The sequence below is a fragment of the Monodelphis domestica genome, chromosome 1 (genome assembly GCF_027887165.1).
Source record: "Monodelphis domestica isolate mMonDom1 chromosome 1, mMonDom1.pri, whole genome shotgun sequence".
Classification (NCBI taxonomy): domain Eukaryota; kingdom Metazoa; phylum Chordata; class Mammalia; order Didelphimorphia; family Didelphidae; genus Monodelphis; species Monodelphis domestica.
In genome coordinates, this window is record NC_077227.1 from 36,357,992 (window position 1) to 36,384,198 (window position 26,207).

The 26,207-nt window shown below is 43.0% G+C and overlaps 1 protein-coding gene across 1 annotated transcript in view; it reads right to left on the reverse strand.

Moving 5' to 3' along the window:
- Positions 1–26,207, reverse strand: part of LOC100026396 (A disintegrin and metalloproteinase with thrombospondin motifs 7) — a 128,352-nt gene that overhangs the window by 64,037 nt on the left and 38,108 nt on the right. Inside the window, exons 4-8 of the mRNA XM_056797242.1 lie at positions 22,519–22,715; positions 10,253–10,336; positions 9,916–10,040; positions 8,221–8,370; positions 5,235–5,378 (exon numbers count right to left, since the gene is read on the reverse strand). Of these exons, the coding sequence (XP_056653220.1) occupies positions 5,235–5,378; positions 8,221–8,370; positions 9,916–10,040; positions 10,253–10,336; positions 22,519–22,715 (700 nt within the window). The remainder of the gene's footprint in view (positions 1–5,234; positions 5,379–8,220; positions 8,371–9,915; positions 10,041–10,252; positions 10,337–22,518; positions 22,716–26,207) is intronic.

Here is a 26,207-nt window from a genome sequence, read left to right on the forward strand (position 1 = left end):
GGAGAAGGGAAAACCAAGGTGGGGAGAGGGGGGAGGGAAAACAAAAGGGGAGGGAAAGAGAGGGGGGAGGGGAAGGGAACATAAGGGGAGGGACTAAAAAGGGAAACATATCAAGGGAGGGGATAAGGGGGACTGATTTAAAGTACATCACTGGACTAAAAGGTAGAGCCGAAGAAGAAAAGGTTAGAATTAGGGAAGGATATCAAAATGCCAGGGAGTCCACAAATGACAGTCATAACCTTGAACATGAATGGGATGAACTCACCCATAAAACATAGACAAATAGCAGAATGGATTAGAATCCAAAACCCTACCATATGTTGTCTTCAAGAAACACACATGAGGCGGGTTGACACCCACAAGGTCAGAATTAAAGGATGGAGTAAGACCTTCTGGGCCTCAACTGACAGAAAGAAGGCAGGAGTGGCAATCATGATATCTGATAAAGCCAAAGCAAAAATAGACCTGATCAAAAGGGATAGGGAAGGTAATTATATTTTGTTAAAAAGGACTTTAGATAATGAGGAAATATCACTAATCAACATGTATGCACCAAATGGTATAGCACCCAAATTTCTAATGGAGAAACTAGGAGAATTGAAGGAAGAAATAGACAGTAAAACCATATTAGTGGGAGACTTAAATCAACCATTATCAAATTTAGATAAATCAAATCAAAAAATAAATAAGAAAAAGGTAAAAGAAGTGAATGAAATCTTAGAAAAATTAGAATTAATAGACATATGGAGAAAAATAAATAGGGATAAGAAGGAATACACCTTCTTCTCAGCACCACATGGCACATTCACAAAAATTGACCATACATTAGGTCACAGAAACATAGCACACAGATGCAGAAAAGCAGAAATAATAAATGCAGCCTTCTCAGATCACAAGGCAATAAAAATAATGATCAGTAAAGGTACACGGAAAACCAAATCTAAAACTAACTGGAAATTAAACAATATGATACTCTAAAATCATTTAGTTAGAGAAGAAATCATAGAAACAATTAATAATTTCATCGAGGAAAATGACAATGGTGAGACATCCTTTCAAACCTTTTGGGATGCAGCCAAAGCGGTAATCAGAGGTAAATTCATATCCCTGAGTGCATATATTAACAAACTAGGGAGAGCAGAGATCAATCAATTGGAAATGCAAATAAAAAACTCGAAAATGATCAAATTAAAAACCCCCAGCAGAAAACCAAACTAGAAATCCTAAAAATTAAGAGAGAAATTAATAAAATTGAAAGTGATAGAACTATTGATTTAATAAATGAGACTAGAAGCTGGTACTTTGAAAAAAAACAAACAAAATAGACAAAGTACTGGTCAATCTAATTAAAAAAAGGAAGGAAGAAAAGCAAATTAACAGCATCAAAGACGAAAACGGGGACAGCACCTCCGATGAAGAGGAAATTAAGGCAATCATTAAAAATTACTTTGCCCAATTATATGGCAATAAATACACCAATTTAGGTGATATGGATGAATATATACAAAAGTACAAACTGCCTAAACTAACAGAAGAAGAAATAGAATTCTTAAATAATCCCATATCAGAAAATGAAATCCAACAAGCCATCAAAGAACTTCCTAAGAAAAAATCCCCAGGGCCTGATGGATTCACCAGTGAATTCTATCAAACATTCAGAGAACAGTTAATCCCAATACTATACAAACTATTTGACATAATAAGCAAAGAGGGAATTCTACCAAACTCCTTTTATGACACAAACATGGTACTGATTCCAAAACCAGGCAGGTCAAAAACAGAGAAAGAAAACTATAGACCAATCTCCCTAATGAATATAGATGCAAAAATCTTAAATAGCATACTAGCAAAAAGACTCCAGCAAGTGATCAGAAGGGTCATCCACCATGATCAAGTAGGATTTATCCCAGGGATGCAGGGCTGGTTCAATATTAGGAAAACCATCCACATAATTGACCACATCAACAAGCAAACCAACAAAAACCACATGATTATCTCAATAGACGCAGAAAAAGCTTTTGATAAAATACAACACCCATTCCTATTAAAAACACTAGAAAGCATAGGAATAGAAGGGTCGTTCCTAAAAATAATAAACAGTATATATCTAAAACCATCAGCTAATATCATCTGCAATGGGGATAAACTAGACGCATTCCCAATAAGATCAGGAGTGAAACAAGGATGCCCATTATCACCTCTACTATTTGACATTGTACTAGAAACACTAGCAGTAGCAATTAGAAAAGAAAAAGAAATTGAAGGCATCAAAATAGGCAAAGAGGAGACCAAGTTATCACTCTTTGCAGATGACATGATGGTCTACTTAAAGAATCCTAGAGATTCAACCAAAAAGCTAATTGAAATAATCAACAACTTTAGCAAAGTTGCAGGATACAAAATAAACCCACATAAGTCATCAACTTTTCTATATATCTCCAACACAGCTCAGCAGCAAAAACTAGAAAGAGAAATCCCATTCAAAATCACCTTAGACAAAATAAAATACCTAGGAATCTATCTCCTGAGACAAACACAGGAACTATATGAACACAACTACAAAACACTCTCCACACAACTAAAACTAGACTTGAGCAATTGGAAAAACATTAACTGCTCATGGATAGGACGAGCCAATATAATAAAAATGACCATCCTACCCAAACTTATTTATCTATTTAGTGCCATACCCATTGAACTACCAAAATATTTCTTTACTGATTTAGAAAAAACCATAACAAAATTCATCTGGAATAACAAAAGATCAAGGATATCCAGGGAAATAATGAAAAAAAACACATATGATGGGGGCCTTGCAGTCCCTGACCTTAAACTATATTACAAAGCAACAGTTATCAAAACAATTTGGTACTGGTTAAGAGACAGAAAGGAAGATCAGTGGAACAGACTGGGGAAAAGCGACCTCAGCAAGACAGTATACAATAAACCCAAAGATCCCAGTTTTGGGGACAAAAATCCACTATTCAATAAAAACTGCTGGGAAAACTGGAAGACAGTATGGGAGAGATTAGGAATAAATCAACACCTCACACCCTACACCAAGATAAATTCAAAATGGGTGAATGACTTAAGCATAAAGAAGGAAGCCATAAGTAAATTGGGTAAACACAGAATAGTATATATGTCAGACCTTTGGGAGGGGAAAGACTTTAAAACCAAGCAAGACATAGAAAGAGTCACAAAATGTAAAATAAATAATTTTGACTACATCAAATTAAAAAGCTTTTGCACAAACAAAACCAATGTAACTAAAATCAGAAGGGAAACAACAAATTGGGAAAAAATCTTCATAGAAACCTCTGACAAAGGTTTAATTACCCAAATTTATAAAGAGCTAAATGAATTGTACAAAAAACCAAGCCATTCTCCAATTGATAAATGGGCAAGGGCCATGGATAGGCAGTTCTCAGATAAAGAAATCAAAACTATTAACAAGCACATGAAGAAGTGTTCTAAATCTCTTATAATCAGAGAGATGCAAATCGAAACAACTCTGAGGTATCACCTCACACCTAGCAGATTGGCTAACATAACAGCAAAGGAAAGTAATGAATGCTGGAGGGGATGTGGCAAAGTAGGGACACTAATTCATTGCTGGTGGAGTTGTGAACTGATGGTATGATGGGGGCCTTGCAGTCCCTGACCTTAAACTATATTACAAAGCAACAGTTATCAAAACAATTTGGTACTGGTTAAGAGACAGAAACCATTCTGGAGGGCAATTTGGAACTATGCCCAAAGGGTGACAAAAGAATGTCTACCCTTTGATCCAGCCATAGCACTGCTGGGTCTGTACCCCAAAGAGATAATGGACAAAAAAACTTGTACAAAAATATTCATAGCTGTGCTCTTTGTGGTGGCCAAAAACTGGAAAATGAGGGGATGCCCATCAATTGGGGAATGGCTGAACACATTGTGGTATATGTTGGTGATGGAATACTATTGTGCTCAAAGGAATAATAAAGTAGAGGAATTCCATGGAGACTGGAACAACCTCCAGGAAGTGATGCAGAGCGAGAAAAACAGAACCAGGAGAGCATTGTACAGAGACTGATACACTGTGGTATAATCGAACGTAATGGACTTCTCCATTAGTGGCAGTGTAATGTCCCTGAACAATCTGCAGGGATCTAGGAGAAAAAACACTATCCATAAGCAGAGGACAAACTGAGGGAGTAGAAACACCGAGGAAAAGCAACTGCCTGACTACAGCGGTTGAGGGGACATGACAGAGGAGAGACTCTAAATGAACACTCTAATGCAAATATTAACAACATGGCAATGGGTTCGAATCAAGAACACATGTGATACCCAATGGAATCACGCGTCGGCTATGGAGGGTAAGGGGGAGGAAAAGAAAATGATCTTTGTCTTTAACGAATAATGCTTGGAAATGATCAAATAAAATATTATAAAATTAAAAAAAAAAGACACTCTCCAATTCAGTCAAACTGACCTGCTGACTGTTCTTGTTCTGGCTATCCTATGCTCCATCCATCTCTTTGACCAGGCTGCTCCCCACACATGGAATTCACTTCCTCCTCCTCCTCCTCCTCTTAGCCTCCCAAGCTTCCATCAGGGCTCAGCTCAAATGCCACCTTCTTCCATGAAGCCCTCTCTTATCCCCCTAACTGTTCTTTTTTAAAAAATAAAAATAAAAACTTTTACCTTTCTTCTTAGAATCAATATTGTGTATTGGTTCTAAGGAAGAAGAGTGTTAAGAGCTAGGCAATGGGGTTGACTTGCCCAGGAACTAGGAAGTATCTGAAGTCATATTTGAACCCAAGACTTCCCATCTCTGGGTCTGGCTCTCTTCCTGAACCACCCATCTGTGCCATAACTGTTCATTCTTTCTCCTTCCTCTGATTATCTTGTATTCATTTATCTGACCCAGGCTGGATTCCACACCTTCCCCACCCCATCTCATCCCTATACAAGGTAAACTTCTTAAGGAAAGTCACTTTCCTTTTCTGTCTGTGTCTTAGAACCCAACATGGTGCCTTTGCACATAGTAGGTCCTACACAAACATCTGTTGAACTGAATGGAATCTCTGATGGTTTAACCTTCCCTCTCTTAGAACAAAGAAAGAATAAAGGTGGAGTCGGTATCTCCTCAGCTGAGAAAAATCAATATGGCGCCCCTCTGTTGAGAGCTAACACAGGGAGACAAGGTGCAGAGTGGGGTCCTGGGGGGAAAAGCACTGAACACTTACTCAAGGAACCTGGTGATGTACTCCTGGCTGCAGCGGGACCAGGTGAGTGGCGAGGTGTCATACAGGAGCTGTGGAGACATGATGAAAGGCCTTTTCCCAACAGGCTCACAGTCATTGCCGCTTCCGTCATGCTGAATCCCAAAACTGCATAAGAACACAGGCCCAGGAGGGAATGGGTGAGCAGCTGGGCCTCCAGCCCACTCTGCTTCCCATCTGAAGATGCTGACCCTTCACCAAAACACAGCAGAGACTGGTGACCACAACAAGTGGGATGGAGGTCCAGGAAGGGGGCCACTCTTACCCGGCAGGGACACCAGGCAACTGGTTTAAAAAAATACTTATAAGAACCAGACTCAGAGCTGGGAGGTCCTGGGTTCAAATCTGCCCTCAGACACTTCCCAGCTGTGTGACCCTGGGCAAGTCACTTCATCCCCACTGCCTAGCCCTTAACTATCTTCTGCCTTAGAACCAATACTCAGTATGGATTCTGAGAAGAGAAGGGTTTTAAAAAAAGGCTTTCTGTGAGGGGAAAAGCACAGGGTGGAGATCATTATGCCCAAGTTCCGATCCTGGATGTACCACTAACATACCATGTGTGAATCTGAATAAGTTATTTGTAAACACATCTTAGTTTCCGTATCTGTAAAATGTAACTAGATGACCACTAAGTTTTCTTCCAGTGGTGGGCTGATTATTAAATCTTGATTGTGGGCATTTACACCTCAGAAATCAGTAAACCCTATAAATCAAGCCTCAGTTTATTCTTTTGTTGATTGCCCACATTTAAGAAAGTGATGGGGAAATATGAATAATGTAGCTTCAATTTTAATGTGTTATGTGCACATTCCCATAGAGCTGGTTGTTAAATGTTGGTTCCTTCTCATTTTAAATGCTATGATCTCTATGTCCTTAATTTGTTATTCTGTAAAATGGGTCAAATGAGCACTGCCCTGCTCTTCTTATCTTCTAGAAGTGCTGAGAGGACTTAATGAGAGGAATAAATGTCAAAGAGGGGAGCTAAAGACGTAAGGATTGTCTATTGGCTTCTTGTCATTTTCTAAAAGAAAAACAAGGAAAATGCCAACCTCTTCCATGCATGTAGCATTTGATCTCCTAATAAGAATGTAAACTTCTAGAGGGCAGGCACTGTGTCAAGCATACACTGCATAGGCTTGATTTATTCATTGATTGATTGACTGGTTGGTTGATTTCTAAAAACCTTTCACATCAATGATCTCACATCACAGAATTACAGAAGCCTCAGAGTTGGAAGGGACCTCCAGGGTTACCTAACCCAGCCTAGACCTGAGCAGAAATCTTCTCTACAACATCTCCAACAAGTATTCATGAGCTTTCTTTGAAGATCTCATGGATGAGGAACTCGCTACCTCCCAACGTCACTCATTCCTTGGGCAGACAATTCTCACCATTAGGAGGTTTATGGAAAAAGAACTATATCTGTAATTGAATTTACAGGAAACTCCTAGATGAGGAAAGTCCCTCCTGAAATGCAGATCGGTATCTGCTCCCCATTTTTCCCCCTACACCCCATAAAGAGAACTCTTCTTTCTCCCACTTCTCCCATTAGGTTACAGTTTTGATGGGAGGGAAATACATGAAAGGAGGAAAAAGAAATATAATCTGTTCCAGGTTTGGGTCATCTAAGACCATGAACTAGGAGTTGCCTCACCACATGGAAAGAATAGCTGCCCACAGCTGGCTCCAGCTGTGGGCACTTTGACCAGAGATTTATTCCTACTGATTTGTGAATCTAGATGAAAGCCTCCCTAATTTAGACTGTGCTAGGGAAAACTTTAACATCATAAGGGGTTTTCAATGCATTATTATTTCTTTTGAGTTCTTAAAGTAAGTATAATTAGAAAAGGCTCTGAGAGGACCTACTTTAATGAATAAATAAGAATGGTTTATAACTAGCCCCCAGTCAATGGTGCTACTCTAAGTCCTTCAAGTACTCTAGCTAGAAGACAGCTGGTTCTTCAAAGATCAAGCATCCTATGGACAGTCTCTCTTGGACCGTTAACTTACTCATAACATCCCGGTCCCCTGGAATTTGGGAATTGCTAGCTCAAAAGTGAACTTTGGGCCAGCCTAGTGTTTCCAAGGGTGAAGCCCCAACTAGTGGGGTCTGACTTAATGAACCATCACAGTTTAACCCAGAAGAGCTCCATCTATCCATTACCTATTTATTATCCATCCATCATTCATCTTTTCATCACCTATATTTATCTCTCCATCTCTCCATCATCTATTTATCATCCATCCATCATTCATCTTTTATCCATCTATATTTATCTCTCCATCTATCCATCATCTACTTATATCCATCCATCCTTCTATCCATACATCATCCATCTTTTAATCACCTATATTTATCTCTCCATTTCTCCATCATCTATTTATCATCCATCCATCACTCATCTTTTATCCATCTATATTTATCTCTCCATTTCTCCATCATCTATTTCTATCCATCCATCCTTCTATCCATACATCATCCATCTTTTAATCACCTATATTTATCTCTCCATTTCTCCATCATCTATTTATCATCCATCCATCACTCATCTTTTATCCATCTATATTTATCTCTCCATTTCTCCATCATCTATTTCTATCCATCCATCCTTCTATCCATCCATCATCCATATTTTTTCCACCTATATTTATCTATCCATCACCTATTTATCCCCAATCCATCCTTCTATCATCCACCCATCTATCCATCCATCATCTACCTATCATCTATCATTTCTGTCTCCCCATCCATCTATCATCTATTTATATCATCATCATCATTATTATGTAGCAGAATCATAGGATCTCAGAGATGAAAAGTTAGTTCAGAGGTCATCTAATCCAGCCTCCAGATGAGCAGAAATTCCCTGATGGAAACAGGGAAATGTAATTCTTCAGAAACATTCCTATTTGTTCCCAAGATGGTCATTTTTAGATAGGAGGTAGATACCTGTGTCCAAGTTCATGGGCTACAGTGAAGGCCAGAGGGAGACCAGTGTCCTCATTGATGTTACAACTCCTGTGGGGCTGACACATGCCTGATACATGAGATAAGCCCAACGTCTCACAGGGCCGGTTCATGGCAGCACAGAGATCTCTCCTGGAGCACAGACAGAAAGACAAATAACTCAATTAATTTCTTTTATTTAATTTATTAATTATTATTAATAATTAATAGTATTATTAATTTATTTAACAGACAACTCAACTAATTTCTATTCATTCAATAAACATTTACTGCGCTCCTACGGTGTACAAGACACTCAGGTAAGCACCATGGGCCCTATTATGTATAGAGGACAGCCCCAGCCTTCAAGGAGCTCACGGCTGGCAAACTGAGGAGGGCACTGACTTTCACACATGGAAAGACCTAGGTTTAATTTCCCACTGGGATCCTCAGCAGCATTACAACCGTAAGCAACTCGGCTGATTTCTGAGCTTCAGTTTCCTCAATTGTTAAATAGCAATAATTATAATCAAAATACTTCTACCATCTTGCTCATAGATATAAACCACCAAGTGTGACATATCAGTTAGGACTATTAGTAGTCTCAAAGCTAGTTACTTTCATTCTGCATTCTGGCTATAGGAAATCGATATCCACTAGAACTTGGGAAGGGAATGTGGATGACTCTGGGCACTTTTTACCCACTACTCAAGGAAAAAAATTCAAGTTCATATGCCAAGGTGAATGATGCTGCCCCTCCTAGCAAATCAGGGGGTCCCTGAATATCTCAGTTCCAGCTCCTAAGCTCAACATTCACACTGATACTCTCCCAAATACCCTAACGTCCCATTTCCTCACTCTCCTCACCTTTTATGACTCAGTCCCTTACTCCATCTCAGCCACACACACAGAGACCCTTGGACCTTACCATTAGCCATAAGTATTTCACTTCTAGGCTCGTTAACTCCCCCTTTTTCTCCTCCTCTTCATCTCTTGTCTCACAGCCATCTTCCTCATAATCTTGTCTAACCTCCCAGCCTTCCCCTCCCCAGACATCACCTTCCACCCATTCTGTATATATTTAGCCTAAACCTAGTTAATTTTGTGTCATCTCCTTCATTAGCATGAGAACGCTCTGAAGGCAAAGGCTTTTTATTGCTTAGCCCAGTGTCTCTCAACATAAGAACTTAATGTTTGTTAACTGATGGAGGACTAATCTAGGTCTTCTTCTCCATTTATCTGGGAAATCCTGGAGAGAAGTTGCCTGCTGTGGGCTCCAAGAGCAGGGAATGTGTAGCCTCCTTCAGTCTAGGAACTCCCTACAGTGACTGATCAGGAGAAGGTAAGATTTCCCTGAGAGAAGGGCACCTATATCCCCCAAGAGACTTTGAGCCTCTGGAAGATGAGGCAGGCACCATCTCTCTCCCTCATTAGACTTAAAACTCCCTGAAGGTAGGGTTCATGTCTCCCCCACCAGACCCCCTAAGGCTAGAAGCTCTCTGAGTGTTAGATATGCCTCATTCATTAGAGGAAGGGCTTCATATTAGCAGAATCTCTATCGCCCTGCTATCCTGCAAGCTCTCCAAGGGTCAGGGATACCATTTCCCCATAGGTTAAGGGGCTTTCTGAGGAAGCTGCTAGGATGCCAGTTGAAAATGGGCTTTGCCCACCCTCCAGCTCCCACTCCCACTCCCGTACCTTGTCAGCAGGACTGCCACATCATGATGCAGTGGATGACTGTCACCTTTCATGTTGATGCTTTTTTGCCATTTGCAGAAGCTTTTCAGAGTGTTGTCTGCATGATGAGTGATCTTGAGGTCCTCCTGGGAAAAGAGATGAGCTGCTCATAGGCACTCCCTTCCCCTGGGTGGTAAAGAAAGCTCAGAAAGGGACCAGAGTTGAAGCATGGCTTGTCTGGTGGACACAGAACCCAGATTTCCTCCCTCCAGAGATTGTCATTCTGGGGTAAGGTAGACTGTCCCCCAAGTGTCCTGAGCTTCCAGAAGGGGCAGGCATCAGAGCCTCTAAATATTACCTCCTCCTTTCCCAGTAGGATCAGGCGTACGATGGAGATGTGGATGGGATTCCCGATACTGGGGTCATGGAAGAGCCCGGCCACCTGTCCAAAAGAAATGGAAGGAGCATTTCTCACTCAATAGGGAAAGGCAATTCCCAATGAGCTGAAAGAAAGCAAAAGGAAGAGTGTGCAAAAATACATATAGCAGTAATGCCCAGTGGATTTACGCGTCGGCTATGGGGGGTGGGGGGGAGGAAAAGAAAATGATCTATGTCTTTAACGAATAATGCTTGGAAATGATCAAATAAAATATAATTTAAAAAAATACATATAGAAGCTCTGTTTTTTATAGCAAAGAATTAAATACGGAGGGAAGAACCATCAACTAGGGAACGACTGAACATTTATGGCATAAGAATCTAATGGAATATTTTTGTGCTATGAGAAATGAGGAAGGGGACGGCTTCACAGAAACCTAGGAAGACTCTAATGCAGAATGAAGTGAATACAAATAGGAGAATAATTAATATAAAAAACACTATAAAAAACAACTTGGAAGACTTAAAAAGACTGATCAATGCAATGACTTGCCATGATTTCCAGAAGACCAGATGAAGAATTCTACCCACTTCCTGACAGAGAGGCAATGGACTCCAGATACAAAATAAAGACTATTTTTTCACATACACAGAATGTGGGAATTGATTTTGTTGACTTTGCATTTTGGTTGCGGGGTTTTGTTTTCCTTTTCTTTTTTTTAATCATTGAGCAGGAGAGGAGAAGGGGAATCAGAGATAAGATCCCCCCCAAAAAAGAAAGGTCAATGAATTTTTAAACCCTTATTTTGTCTTAGAATCAAGATTAATAATTAGTTCTAGAAAATAAAAGCAATTTAATTTAAAAATTAAAATAAAAAAAAGAATTGGTTTTAAGACAGAATAGTCACAAGGGCTAGGCAATGGGGGGTCAAGTAACTTGCCCAGTATCACACAGCTAGGAAGGATCTGAGGTCATAGTTGAACCCAAGACATCCTGTCTCCAGTCTTGGCTTTGTATCCATTGAGCCACCTACCTGCCCCTGGTCATCAAACTAAATGTATAATCAAACTAAAATAATAATATGATATATATTATATATCATATAATAAAGCATTTATATAATGCTTTAAGATTTCTAAAAGACTTTATAAGCATTAACTTGTCTTATCCTCACAACACTGGGAGGTAAGTACTTTTATTACCCTTATTTTATAGATGAGGAAACTGAGGCAAAGGTTAAAGGAATCACATATAAGAAAGACAGCTTTGAGAGTCACATGCTGAAATTATATTTTAAAATAAAAGCAAGTTATAAGCTCAGGTTCATATATAAATCCTCTTTTACTATTCTCCTAATATAGAAATAAAATATAGAAAAAATAAAATTTACAAATATAAAAATGTATAAAAATATAATAAAAAGATCACATACATGGAAGTGATATATTCCATATATGTGTGTATATATTTGTTTCTACATATGTAAGTGATCTTTTTATTTGGCATTTGCTAAATTCTGACAAGTTTTTTCAAAGGACCACGTGTCTACAGTGTTTCTCACAAACAAGTGCTCTACACCTTGGGAAATCTTCTCGAAGCACCCCGGTTAAAAGAGATCTCTCACTTCCATGAATCCCTATAATCCTTTCTACACCACCAGCATCATCTGTTGTGAGCTACCCATCGAACGATGATTATAAATCCTGTCTACCCAGAGACAACAGATGACAGGGACTCTGCCTTCCTAGGATCGCCGGATTAGAGATTTAGGGCTCGGAGTCGGAGAGTCCAATCTCCTCATTTTACAGATGAGGAAAAAACTGGTGACTTTTCCAAGCTCACACAAGTAGTAACTGCAAAGGCAAAGCCAGGGAGCCGGTAGGGGTGAGAGATGGAAAGGGGAGAGCCCACACTAAACAAATCCCAGCTCTTTTGAAATATTGATGCAGATTATATTGTCTTTTTTTTCCTAGCATTCATTTTGGTCAGCTAAAATCCCCAAGTCTTTACTCCCCATCAACTGAAGCTAAGTCTGGTCTTTCCTATATCACAGTTATGCAATTTTTTTTAAACGTCTAAATGCCCGATTTGACATTTACCCCAGTGAAATTTCATCTTGCTAATTTCAGTTCATCGTCTCAGCCTGCCATGGTCCTTGAGACTCTAGATCCTATCATCTCACGAATCAGGTCCCCTCCCAGCACTGTGAATTCAACTCCACTGGAACTCCTTGGAAGGGACTCTGTCTGCTATCTTCTAGGAGAGGGAGAATGGGGAGAGAACCGGCTTCTCTTGCCTGTTACAGTTTGGGGAGTTCGTTTGTCTTTTCACTAGAGGGAACTGTTCCCAGAATATTTCTTTTCTACCAAAAGTTGGGGAGTGGAAAGTGCCTGGACTTGGGACTTTGGCCTCAGATAGCGATAAAGCTTCTAAAGGGCTGCCTGTCTATTCTCTCTCTTGAGCATCAAACAACCCTATGACGTACACACTGGAGATAGTATGATGCTTATTTTACAGATAAAGAAACTGAGGCTCATTGTTACTTGCCTAGGGTAAGAATGCTGGAGGGAGCCAGCCCTGGGGCTCAAAGGAAGCCAGGAGATTGATTTCCATGGCTTCTTAAGTCCTTTCTAGGGTCCCCTCAAGACCTCAAGTTTTTTCTTCTATAAAATGAGGCAGTTGGACTAGAGACCTTTCTTTTTTTTTTAATTTAGGATATTTTTACATGGTTACATGACTCATGATTCCCCCCCTTCCCTCTCCACTCTCTGAGCTGACATGGAATTCCACTGTGTTATACATGTATCATTGGACTAGATACCTTTCAAGGTCCCTTCCAGCTCTATGCAAACAGTCCATTCTCCACACTAGTGCCCAAATTATCTTCCGAATGCATCAGTCTAACCATTCTCCCTTACCCACTCAAAAACCTTCTGTGGCTCCCTAGTACCAATGAGATGAGATGCCATACCTCTTCAGCATTTACAGTCCTCCAATATAATCTGGCTCCAACCTCCCTCATCAGCCTTATTTCACATTATTTTTTTTTCACACTCTACATTTCAGCCCTGCTGAATTACTATTCCCCAGTTTCTCCTCTGTACGCTCAAAGGCAGACTGTCCCTTCCACTAAGGCTAGAATGTGCTCTCTATCTCTCTTTCTCTTTCTCTCTCTGTCTCTTTCTTCCTGCCTGTCTGTCTGTCTCTTTCTCTCTTTATGTCTGTCAATGTGTCTGTCTGTCTCCTCTCTCTTTCTCTGACTTTCTGCCTGTCGCTTTCTCTCTTTCTCCCTGTCTGTCTGTCTGTCTGTCTCTCTCTCTCTTTCTCTCTCCCTCCCTCCCTTCTCTCTCTGTCTCTGTCTCTGCCTGTTTCTTTCTCCCTGTCTGTCTTTCTCCCTGTCTGTCTGTCTCTCCCTCCCTCCTCTCTCTGCCTGTCTCTGCCTGTCTCTTTCTCTCTCTGTTTCTGTCTCTGTCTCTTTCTCTTTGTCTGTCTGTCTGTCTCTCTATCTGTCTCTGTCTCTCTTTCTCCCTCTCTGCCTGTCTCTCTTTCTCTCTCTGTCTCTGTTTCTTTCTCTCTGTCTCTGCCTATTTCTTTCTTTCTCTGTGTCTCTCTGTCTCTTTCTCTCTGTCTCTGTCTCTTTCTCCCTATCTGTCTGTCTCTCTCTCCTCTCACTCCCTCTCTCTCTCTCTCTCTCTCTCTCTCTCTCTCTCTCTCTCTCTCTCTCTCTCTCTCTCTCTCTCTCTGTCTCTCTCTCTGCCTGTTTCTTTCTCTCTGTGTCTCTGTCTCTTTCTCTGTCTGTCTATCTGTCTGCCTCTCTCTCTCCCTCTCTCTCTCTGTCTCTCTCTCTGCCTGTCTCTTTCTCTCTCTGTTTCTGTCTCTGACTCTTTATCTGTCTGTCTGTCTGACTGACTCTCTCATCTCCCTGTATACAGATCTTTCATTTCCCCAAGGGCCAGCCTCGAGGCCAGCACCCAGAATCATGGCCTGGAGGGTCCCCTGGGAAGCATATCTTCTTCCATCCTTAGATTTTCTTGGAGAACTTGGTCTGAGTCTCCGTCTTCACACATGCCCATCTCTACACGCCGTGTCTCAGCTCCCTCAATAGAAAGAAGACTCCTTGGGTGCGGGGACTCCCAGCAGCTCCTTTAAGATTTGGCTCAAGTGCCCCATTTGGCTGGAGGCCTTTCCTGGACTCCCTTGCTGCGAATGCCTTGCCCTCGGAGACGACTTTCCATCCACTCTCTAGGCCTGTCTCTATGTATGTAACTGGCTATTGACAGGTCATCTCCGCCATTAGAGTGGATCTTCTGGGAAAGCAGGGACTGTTTTTGTCCTTTGCTTTTCTTTGAAACCTCATTGCTTACACAGCCTGCTACAAGGAAGGCCCCTAATAAATGCTCAGAAAGGGGGCAGCTTGTTGGCTCAATTAACCAGACGTAGAGATGGGAGGTTCTGGGTTCAAATCTGACCTCAGGCCCCTCCGAGCAGTGTAACCATGAACAAGTCCTCTAACCCCCACTGCCTACCTGCTTCCCACTCCTTTGCCTTGGAACCAATATACAGTATTGATTCGAAGACAGGAAAGAAGGGGTGGGAAAAAATGCTCATTGGCCGAGAGGAAATGGCTCACAGCGGGGGAAGGACCAGATCTGCAATGTCACTAGTCTAGGGGAGAAAACTCCCAATTCTTACAAGCCGGCATTTCTCTGCCAATTTCAGACTTCGAGAGTGGCCTAAAGTAGAGGCATCCCAATATGGCTGACGGGCCACACACAGCCCACAACACAGCCCAGCGTGGCCCGAGGGAGGGGGGTCTGGTCCATCCTCTCCGCGGAGATCCCTCAAGCAAATTTGCCGGTGACATTTAGAAAGGTGAAGCCAGGGCTGGGGAGTCTAAATGCCAATTAGATTCCAATGAGGTTTTTCATGAGCAACAAAGGGGAGATGAAGCAGAAAGGCAAGCCCGCTGGAGTGGCACGATAGCCTTTAATGAGAGGCTGGATTGGGTGAGGGCTGATGATGCCAGGACGGTGTCTACAGAGGCATCCCTGAGGGCAGGGGGCAGGGCTGGGGGCTGTTCTCTCCTCTGCAGCTAGCAGCGAAAGCGGCCTCTTCCACAAACAGGGGAGTCCTCAGGTGAGCTCAGGGGTTGGTCTAGAAAATCCCACAGTCAAGACCTTCCTCTATAGCTGCTGAGATCAGGGGTTAGTCTAGAAAAATCCCACAGTCAAGTCCTTTCTCTATAACTGGTGAGCTCAGTGGTTAGTCTAGAAAATCCCACCATCAAGACCTTCCTCTACAGCCAGTGAGTTCAGTGATTAGTCTAGAAAATCCCATATTGAAGATTGTCCTCTACAGTCGGTGAGTTCAGGGATTAGCCTAGAAAATACCACAGTCAAGACCTTCCTCTATAATTGGTGACCTCAAGGGTTAGTCTAGAAAAATCCCACAGTCAAGAACTTCCCCTAAAGCTGGTGAACTCAGGGATTAGTCTAGAAAATCCCACAGTTAAGACCTTCCTCTATAGCTGGTGAGCTCAGGGGTTAGTCTAGAAAATCCCACAGTCAAGAACTTCCTCTATAGCTGGTGAGCTCAGGGGTTAGTCTAGAAAATCCCACAGTCAAGAACTTCCTCTATAGCTGGTGAGCTCAGGGGTTAGTCTAGAAAAATCCCAAAGTCAAGACCTCCCTCTATAGCTGGTGAGCTCAGGGGTTAGTCTAGAAAATCCCACAGTCAAGACCTTCCTCTATAGCTGGTGAGCTCAATGGTTAGTCTAGAAAATCCCACAGTCAAGTCCTTCCTCTATAATTGGTGAGCTCAGGGGTTAGTCTAGGAAATCCCACAGTCAAGAACTTCCTCTACAGCCAGTGAGTTCAGTGATTAGTCTAGAAAATCCCATAGTGAAGATCATCCCCTAGAGTTGGTGAGTTCAGGGGTTAGCCTAGAAAATCCCACAGTCAAGACCTTCCTCTATAGCTGGTGAGCTCAGGGGTTAGTCTAGAAAAATCCCAAAGTCAAGACCTCCCTCTATAGCTGGTGAGCTCAGGGGTTAGTCTAGAAAATCCCACAGTCAAGACCTTCCTCTATAGCTGGTGAGCTCAATGGTTAGTCTAGAAAATCCCACAGTCAAGTCCTTCCTCTATAATTGGTGAGCTCAGGGGTTAGTCTAGGAAATCCCACAGTCAAGAACTTCCTCTATAGCTGGTGAGCTCAGGGGTTAGTCTAGAAAAATCCCAAAGTCAAGACCTCCCTCTATAGCTGGTGAGCTCAGGGGTTAGTCTAGAAAATCCCACAGTCAAGACCTTCCTCTATAGCTGGTGAGCTCAATGGTTAGTCTAGAAAATCCCACAGTCAAGTCCTTCCTCTATAATTGGTGAGCTCAGGGGTTAGTCTAGGAAATCCCACAGTCAAGAACTTCCTCTACAGCCAGTGAGTTCAGTGATTAGTCTAGAAAATCCCATAGTGAAGATCATCCCCTAGAGTTGGTGAGTTCAGGGGTTAGCCTAGAAAATCCCACAGTCAAGACCTTCCTCTATAGTTGGTGAGCTCAGGGGTTAGTCTAGAAAAATCCCACAGTCAAACACTTCCCCTATAGCCGGTGAGCTCAGGGGTTAGTCTAGAAAAATCCCACAGTCAAGAACTTCCTCTATAGCTGGTGAGCTCAGTGGTTAGTCTAGGAAATCCCACAGTCAAGACCTTCCTCTATAACTGGTGAGCTCAAGGGTTAGTCTAGAAAATCCCACAGTCAAGACCTTCCTCTATAACTGGTGAGCTCAGAGGTTAGTCTAGAAAATCCCACAGTCAAGAACTTCCTCTACAGCCAGTGAGTTCAGTGGTTAGTCTAGAAAATCCCATAGTGAAGACCTTCCTCTACAGTCGGTGAGTTCAGTGGTTAGACTATAAAATCCCACAGTCAAGACCTTCCTCTATAGTTGGTGAGCTCAGGGGTTAGTCTAGAAAATCCCACAGTCAAGATCTTCCTCTACAGCTGGTGAACTTAGGGGTTAGTCTAGAAAAATCCCACAGTCAAGACCTTCCTCTACAGCTGGTGAACTCAGGGGTTAGTCTAGAAAATCCCACAGTCAAGACCTTCCTCTATAGCTGGTGAGCTCAAGGGTTAGTCTAGAAAATCCCACAGTCAAGACCTTCCTCTATAGCTGGTGAGCTCAATGATTAGTCTAGAAAATCCCACAGTCAAGTCCTTCCTCTATAATTGGTGAGCTCAGGGGTTAGTCTAGGAAATCCCACAGTCAAGAACTTCCTCTACAGCCAGTGAGTTCAGTGATTAGTCTAGAAAATCCCATACTGAAGATCTTCCTCTACAGTCGGTGAGTTCAGGGATTAGCCTAGAAAATACCACAGTCAAGACCTTCCTTTATAGTTGGTGTGCTCAGGGGTTAGTCTAGAAAATCCCACAGTCAAGACCTTCCTCTACAGCTGGTGAGCTCAGGGGTTAGTCTAGAAAAATCCCACAGTCAAGAACTTCCTCTATAGCTGGTGAGCTCAATGGTTAGTCTAGGAAATCCCACAGTCAAGAACTTCCTCTACAACCAGTGAGTTCAGTGATTAGTCTAGAAAATCCCAGAGTGAAGATCGTCCTCTACAGTCAGTGAGTTCAGGGGGTAGCCTAGAAAATCCCACAGTCAAGACCTTCCTTTATAGTTGGTGAGCTCAGGGGTTAGTCTAGAAAATCCCACAGTCAAGACCTTCCTCTACAGCTGGTGAGCTCAGTGGTTAGTCTAAAAAATCTCACAGTCAAGACCTTCCTTTATAGTTGGTGAGCTCAGGGGTTAGTCTAGAAAAATCCCACAATCAAGACCTTCCTCTACACCTGGTGAGCTCAGAGGTTAGTCTAGGAAATCCCACAATCAAGACCTTCCTCTATAGCTGATGAGCTCAATGGTTAGTCTAGGAAATCCCACAGTCAAGAACTTCCTCTATAACTGGTGAGCTCAGGGGTTAGTCTAGAAAATTCCACAGTCAAGACCTTCCTCTACAGCTGGTAAACTCAGGGGTTAGTCTAGAAAATCCCACAGTCAAGACCTTCCTCTATAGCTGGTGAGCTCAGTGGTTAGTCTAGAAAAACCCCACAGTCAAGAACTTCCTCTACAGCTGGTGAGCTCAATGGTTAGTCTAGGAAATCCCACAGTCAAGAACTTCCTCTACAACCAGTGAGTTCAGTGATTAGTCTAGAAAATCCCATAGTGAAGATCGTCCTCTACAGTTGGTGAGTTCAGGGGTTAGTCTAGAAAATCCCACAGTCAAGACCTTCCTCTATAGTTGGTGAGCTCAGGGGTTAGTCTAGAAAAATCCCACAGTCTAGATCTTCCCCTACAGCCGGTGAGCTCAGGGGTTAGTCTAGAAAAATCCCACAGTCAAGAACTTCCTCTATAGCTGGTGAGCTCAAGGGTTAGTCTCCGAAATCCCACAGTCAAGACCTTCATGTATAGCTGGTGAGTTCAGTGGTTAGACTAGAAAATCCCACAGTCAAGACCTTCCTCTACAGCTGGTGAGCTCAGAGGTTAGTCTAGAAAATCCCACAGTCAAGACCTTCCTCTATAGTTGGTGAGCTCAGGGGTTAGTCTAGAAAAATCCCACAGTCTAGATCTTCCCCTACAGCCGGTGAGCTCAGGGGTTAGTCTAGAAAAATCCCACAGTCAAGAACTTCCTCTATATTCCAACCATTCTGGAGGGCAATTTGGAACTATGCCCAAAGGGCGACAAAAGAATATCTACCCTATGACCCAGCCATAGCACTGCTGGGTCTGTACCCCAAAGAGATAATGGACACAAAGACTTGTACAAAAATATTCATAGCTGCGCTCTTTGTGGTGGCCCAAAACTGGAAAACGAGGGGATGCCCATCAATTGGGGAATGGCTGAACAAATTGTGGTATATGTTGGTGATGGAATACTATTGTGCTAAAAGGAATAATAAAGTGGAGAAGTTCCATGGAGACTGGAACAACCTCCAGGAAGTGATGCAGAGCGAGAGGAGCAGAACCAGGAGAACATTGTACACAGAGACTAATACACTGTGGTATAATCGAACATAATGGACTTCTCCATTAGTGGCGGTGTAATGTCCCTGAACAACTTGCAGGGATCCAGGAGAAAAAAACACCATTCATAAGCAAAGGATAAACTATGGGAGTGGAAACACCGAGAAAAAGCAACTGCCTGAATACAGAGGTTGAGGGGACATGACAGAGGATAGACTCTAAATGAACACTCTAATGCAAATACTATCAACAAAGCAATGGGTTCAAATCAAGAAAACATCTAATGCCCAGTGGACTCACGCGTCGGCTATGGGGGGTGGGGGGGAGGAAAAGAAAATGATCTATGTCTTTAACGAATAATGCTTGGAAATGATCAAATAAAATATATTTAAAAAAAAAAAAAGAACTTCCTCTATAGCTGGTGAGCTCAAGGGTTAGTCTCGGAAATCCCACAGTCAAGACCTTCATGTATAGCTGGTGAACTCAGGGGTTTGTCTAGAAAATCCCATAGTGAAGACCTTCCTCTACAGTCAGTGAGTTCAGTGGTTAGACTAGAAAATCCCACAGTCAAGACCTTCATGTATAGCTGGTGAGCTCAGGGGTTAGTCTAGGAAATCCCAAAGTCAAGACCTTCATCTATAGCCAGTGAGTTAAGGGGTTAGACTAGAAAATTCCACAGTCAAAAACTTCCTTTATAGTTGGTGAGCTCAGGGGTTAGTCTAGAAAATCCCACAGTCAAGAACTTCCCCTACAGCCGGTGAGCTCAGGGGTTAGTCTAGAAAAATCCCACAGTCAAGAACTTCCTCTATAGCTGGTGAGCTCAGGGGTTAGTCTAGGAAATCCCACAATCAAGACCTTCCTCTACAGCTGGTGAGCTCAGGGGTTAGTCTAGAAAATCTCACAGTCAAGACCTTCCTCTACAGCTGGTGAGCTCAGGGGTTAGTCTAGAAAATCTCACAGTCAAGACCTTCCTCTACAGCTGGTGAGCGCAGGGGTTAGTCTAGGAAATCCCACAGTCAAGACCTTCCTCTACAGCCGGTGAGCTCAGGGGTTAGACTCCCATGTGTCCTACTGGAGGGTTCCAGGGCTTGGGTACAGAAATAAAATGTCAGCTGCCAAAAGGCACATTTGGAATTTCACTACCATGGCTTAGAGCTTAACCCGGGTCAAATTCCGTACTGATGGTAAATACAGATGTCCTTATTTGGCCCCTCAAATAAGTGACACGTAGAGAGAGGGCGAGACCTGGAGTCAGGAAGATCTGATTTTCTAATCCAGTCTAGGACGGGGGCTAGCTGTGTGACCCTGGCTAAGTCACTGAACTTCTAGCTCCCTCCGTTTCTTCAGCTACAAAATGGGAATAATACGAGCACTAGCATTGTTATGAGGATCAAAGATTTGTCAAGCAGGCAAAGCTTAAAGAACTCTACAAATGCTAGCTCAAGCCATCTGGCAACAAGCATTCATGGAGCACCTGCTACAGACCTGGCGCCATGTTACACGCCAAGGATCCAAGGATCCAACCTGGGCAATTCCTGCCCTCAGGTCTACGATCTAATTGGATGAGGACATCATGAGCAAATCCATTGTGCAGGGATGGTTCTGAACTGTCATCCATCCCATCAGTCCCATGGAGGAGGCGGGATGAGTAAAGGTCTCAGGAGGGAGCTGGTGCCAGAGCTTAAAGGAAACAAGGGGTTCCAAAGGGAAGAAGTGGAAGAGCCATGAAGGTAAAGCTGGGTCCGAAGTCAGAACCCCTGCCCTAGCCTCAGCTCTTACAACTTCCTCCTTTAACAGATGAGGAAAATGAGGTCCAGAGAGGTAAAGCCACTTATCCTTGGTCACACAGCTGAGATAAAATGTAAATCCAGACCTTCTGCCTCAGAATCCAGCTCTCTTTCCATTAGCCCTGGCCCTGGATTTAAGTGGGCACGTCCAGAGGTGTCTCTACACTGTGTGCTGCCAAAAGAAAGAAGGGGAAGGAACTGCTTTATTTGTAGGTGGCCGAGGGCATTTGCTGCAGAGGTGGTGCCAGGGCCCCGGGCCGTGGAAGGCAGTGGGAAGAGGAAGTCAGGCAGCAGTCAGCTAGAAAAACATGCCAGGTCATTCCCCCACCAGAGTCCAAACCCCAAGGCAGTGGCTGCTGCCAGTTAACCATGGGCAGTTATGTGGAAAAACAGAATATGTGGTGGAAAGAAAGGCCAGAAGAGGGGGCACGTCTATGAGAAGGGTTCTCCATCCAATCCAAGACCTCTTTACCCAGATGGTTTCTATGGGGAGGGAAGAGGAGGGAGGCCAGTCCTCCTGTCTGCCTCAGAAAAGGAAGCTGAGACCGGAGGCAGGGAGGGTTCACCCGGCCTCCAAACAGGAATAGAATGACTCCAGGACTCTGTCTCTCAGCTAAGGCCCCAAAGACTGGTCTTCAGCATCTCTAATACACTTCAGAGTAGATCTGACATTGCTTCTGGGTAGGGAATTCCCAGAGAGGACATTCCCCCACCAAAGTAGCCCAGAAACTTAGTCTTTTTTTAAATCCTAACCTTCCATCTTAGCATCAATACTATGTATTGGTTCTAAGGTAGAAGAGCGGTAAGAGATAGGCAATGGGGGTCCAATGACTTGCCCAGGGTCACACAGCTAGGAAGTGGCTGAGGCCCTACTTGAACCCAGGACCTCCCATCTCCCACACTTGGCTGTGTGGGAGCCTACCGAGCCATCTAGCTGCTCTCCAGGGACTTAATCATAAGAGAATGAGATATGAAAGAAAGAACCATTGGACCTGGAGTCAGCAAGACTTGGGATTCAAATCCCACCTAAGACACTAAGCAAGTCTTGAGCATCCGTTTCTTCATTTGTAATGAGAGAGTTGAAGATACTAGGCTTATTCCTGCAAAAAGATCAAAGAGAGGAAAAGAACCCAGAGAGGGAAAAGTATTTTTAGCAGCCTTCTTCACTATAACAAAGAACTGGAAATCAAGGGGATGGCCATCAGTTAGGGAATGGTTAAGCATGGCCATCCAAATCAGCAGTGTACACGTCTTAAACCATCTCTTCAACTATCCCAGAACTTCCTCTTCAAGAGTCAGGTCTGTGTCTATCACCAAACCAAGAGTCTTGTATACAGGAAGTACCCAATTAGAAAATTGAATGGACACAACATTTAGAGTCACAGATGGAATGATCTGGAAGGTCTTGGGGTGCACTCCAGCCAGGAAGACAAACACCGACTCCAGCAGCCCTTACCATGTTCATAACTGTCAATACATAGTTCTCCACATGGTCCCAGCCATGGTATTCCACCATCTTGGTGTCTGCCACCACCAGGGTCTCCACCCACTTCTCCTTGCTGATGGAGCGCTGCTGCAGACGTCGTCTCTGCTGCTGTTGCTGCTGCTTTTGCTCCCACCTTTCCCGCCTCTTCTCAGACTTCTCAGGAGACTCTGTGTGGAGAGAAGGGAAGAATGAGAGACAGAGAGGAAAAGAGACAGGCAGACAGAGAGAGAGACAGAGAGAGACAGAGATAGAGAAGAGAGATGAGAGAGACAGAGATAGAGAAGACAGACAGACACAGAGACAGAGAGAGACACAGAGACAGAGAGACAGAGACAGAGAGATAGAGAAGAGAGATGAGACAGAGAGACAGACAGAGAGATAGAGAAGACAGAGAGAGGGGGGTGGAGAGAGAGAGAGAGGAGGGAGAGGAAAGGGAGAAAGAGGAGGAGAGGAGAGAGATATATCTGATATGTTTTCTGGGAAGCAGGGGATAGAATTCTTTCATGGGTAGTCATTGCCTCCTAAACCTCCCTTATCTGAGGACCTTTTGGAGATGACCTTTTCCACACTTAGCTAGACTGGTTCCACCACCTGGACCCACCCACCCCCACCCAAAAAATCTCTCCACCTTGATATAATTTTCCAGAACTCATGTTCCACTGGCAAAGCCTTTGAGAACCCAAGAGTCACTTGTGACCCCATCTGGGGTTTTCTTGGCAAAGATACTGGAATGGTTTTCCATTTCCTTCTCCAGCTATTTTACAAATTAGGAAATTGAGGTAAATAAGGTTCATGGACTTGCTAGATATTACAGAGCCAGTAAGTGTTTGGGGGCAGATTTGAACTCAGATCTTCTGGACTCCAGTCCCAGTGCTCTGTCCACTATAGCACCACTACGCTGGTTGAAGTGCCTTGCCTATGGCCATAGAACAGAGGAGGCCAAACTCACACCCAGGTCTTCCAACTCCAGGCAAGTATTTTTTCCATGAGCTACAGGGTGTTGACTATTACTAGGAGTCTTCCTGATACCTAAACCCACCCCAAGACATCCTGCTTGCCAATCCGTCTCCACAGCAACCACTCTCCCAGCTGGGCTAACAAATGCTCCCTGGCCCACTGCCCTCTGCCTTGCCTCCTCCTTCCAGGAGACTCATTCTGTGGCATGAGGGTCCCCCTCCCTCTTTTACTGAGCGGCAGTGACCTTAGGAGAGTTCCCTCTTCCTCCAGCTATAAATAAGGGAGAATCAAGGAAACCAAAAACGTTGAGAGTCAGTTGAGAGTTCAGGGCTGTTGAGCAGATGGTTTCCCGAGGAAATCAGACCCACAGCACTTTGGAGCTGGAAGGAATGACAGATAGCCTAGTCCAACTACGCCATTTTATTTATTTTCTGGTAAACCCTTGCCTCCTCTTTTAGAATTCAGACTGAGTGCTGATTCCAAATGTGAAATTAGAATTTTGCTCTGCAGGGACTCACTCTCCCAGCATCCCATTTATGTGTCTATGTAATGTACGAACATAGGGAGGGAAACATACAAACATGAGGAGGATATAAGTTTTGTTTAGCTCCGCCCTCACGCTCTTCTTCCCAGAAACTCGGCTGTGGTGGTTGGATGAATGCCACGCAGGAGAATTTTTCTCGCGTGGCTTTGCTTAGGCTTTTACTTTTGTTCTTTTACTTCTCCTACTTCAAATAAATTTTATAAAATATATAAATAAATATATATTATATATAAATAAAAATAAAATAACTTGGAGTTATTGGATATTCACTTAAATCTTACATAAGGCAGAAGGCTAGGCATTTAGGGTAAATTGACTTCCCCAGGGTCACACAGCAAAGCATCTCCATTTTAGAGACAATAAATCTTAGGCCTCTGGAAGTGTTTACCTAAGATTCCAGAAGTCCCAGGGATGGAAGTTGAGTCTCCCAACTCCTGATTTTTTAATATACCCTGAAGAGTCTAGAAAGAATACTTGATTGGGAGTCAGGGGTCTTGGGCCCCAATCTGGACTTGGTCACTGATGATATGACCTTAAGCAAGTCACTTAACTAGTTTCTTCATCTGTTAATGGAGGTGTCGATCTAGATGACATCAATAGTCCCTTCCATCTCTAAATCAACAATTGGGTTGACTGGGTGGTACAGTGGCTAAAGCTCAGAATTTGGAGTCAGGTAGAACTTAGTTCAAATCCTAACTCAGACAGGTTTTATCTACTTATTTATTTATTTTATTAATATTTATCATCATAATAAATAATAATTATTTTATATTTATTATTTATTCACTTAATCTTTCTGGGCCTTGGTATCCTTATCTGCAAAATGGGGGTGATCACAGCACCTACCACCCAGGCTTGTTTAAAGATCAAATGAGTTAACATACTGAAAGGTGCTTGGCAAAACTTAAAGCATGATATAAATTCTATCATTCTTGATATTATCGTTATTGGCATGATCGTCCTAGGATGCTCTTCCTAGGAGTTATATGAAAAGAAATAGAGAATCTCAGATTTGGAAAGAACCTTTGTGATGACCTCACTTGGCCCCCTCATTTTACAAGGAAGGACCAGAGTTTAGTGGCAGCCCCCGAGGAGTCATCTCAGGACCTCGCTGGCCCATCATCACCATCTCTCTTCACTGTTCCTGTCATTATCAAAGCCTGCCCAAAGACCTCTGGGGCCTTGACTGTCAGGGCCACTTTCAGCCCAAAAGAAAGACCCTCTAGAGGGGAGAGAGAGGCCAGCTGTGAGGAGCTCCTGGCCCAGGTCTGACCCACGGAGGTAGCTGGCTCACACACAAATTGGAAACTTTGCTTCCATCTGGAAGCCATCAAATCCTTCATAAAGAAGGCTGTTTCTCTGTGGTTTCTCCGTCTTCCTCTTTAGCCAAATCAAATCAGTGAAAGAGCAGTAAGCTCCTGGTGTGTTTTGTTTGGAAGGAAAAGAGGGAAAATCATGCCCATCAGTCAGTCAATAAACATTGATTAGCGAATGTAATGGACTTCTCTACTAGGACCTACCCAGGACAATTCTGAGGGACTTAAGAGAAAGATGCTATCCGCATCTAGAGGAAGAACTGTGGGAGTAGAAACACAGAAGAAAAATAACTGCCTGATCACATGGATTGATAGGGATATGCACCCTAATGCAATTATCAATAATATAAAAATAGGTCTTGATCAATGACACACGTAAAACCCAGTGGAATTGCTCATTGGCTACGGGAGAGGGGTGGGAGGAGGGGAGGGAAAGAACATGAATCTTGTAACTATGGGGAAATATTCTTAATTAATTAATTAAAATTTTACAAATAAATAATAAACATTGATTAGATGCCTACTATGGGCTGGGCATGGGGCTAAGTAAAGAGGATCCAAGGAAAAGGAATAGATCCTTCCTGCCCTCAAGAGGCTCCCAGTCTAATTGGAGTGGGGTCAACCATGTGTAAAAAGCTACATCCAAACCAGATATGGCCAGGCTACACTGGAGATCATCAGAATTAGGCCCTAGGATTAAGGAGATACGGAAAGACTTCTTATAGAAGATGGAATTTCATCTGGGTCTTGAAGGAAGTCAAGAGGAGGGAGAGAGTTCCATGCATGGGCCCTGGCCAGTGAAAATACCCAGAGTTAGGTCAGGTCATCTATCGAATGCCAGG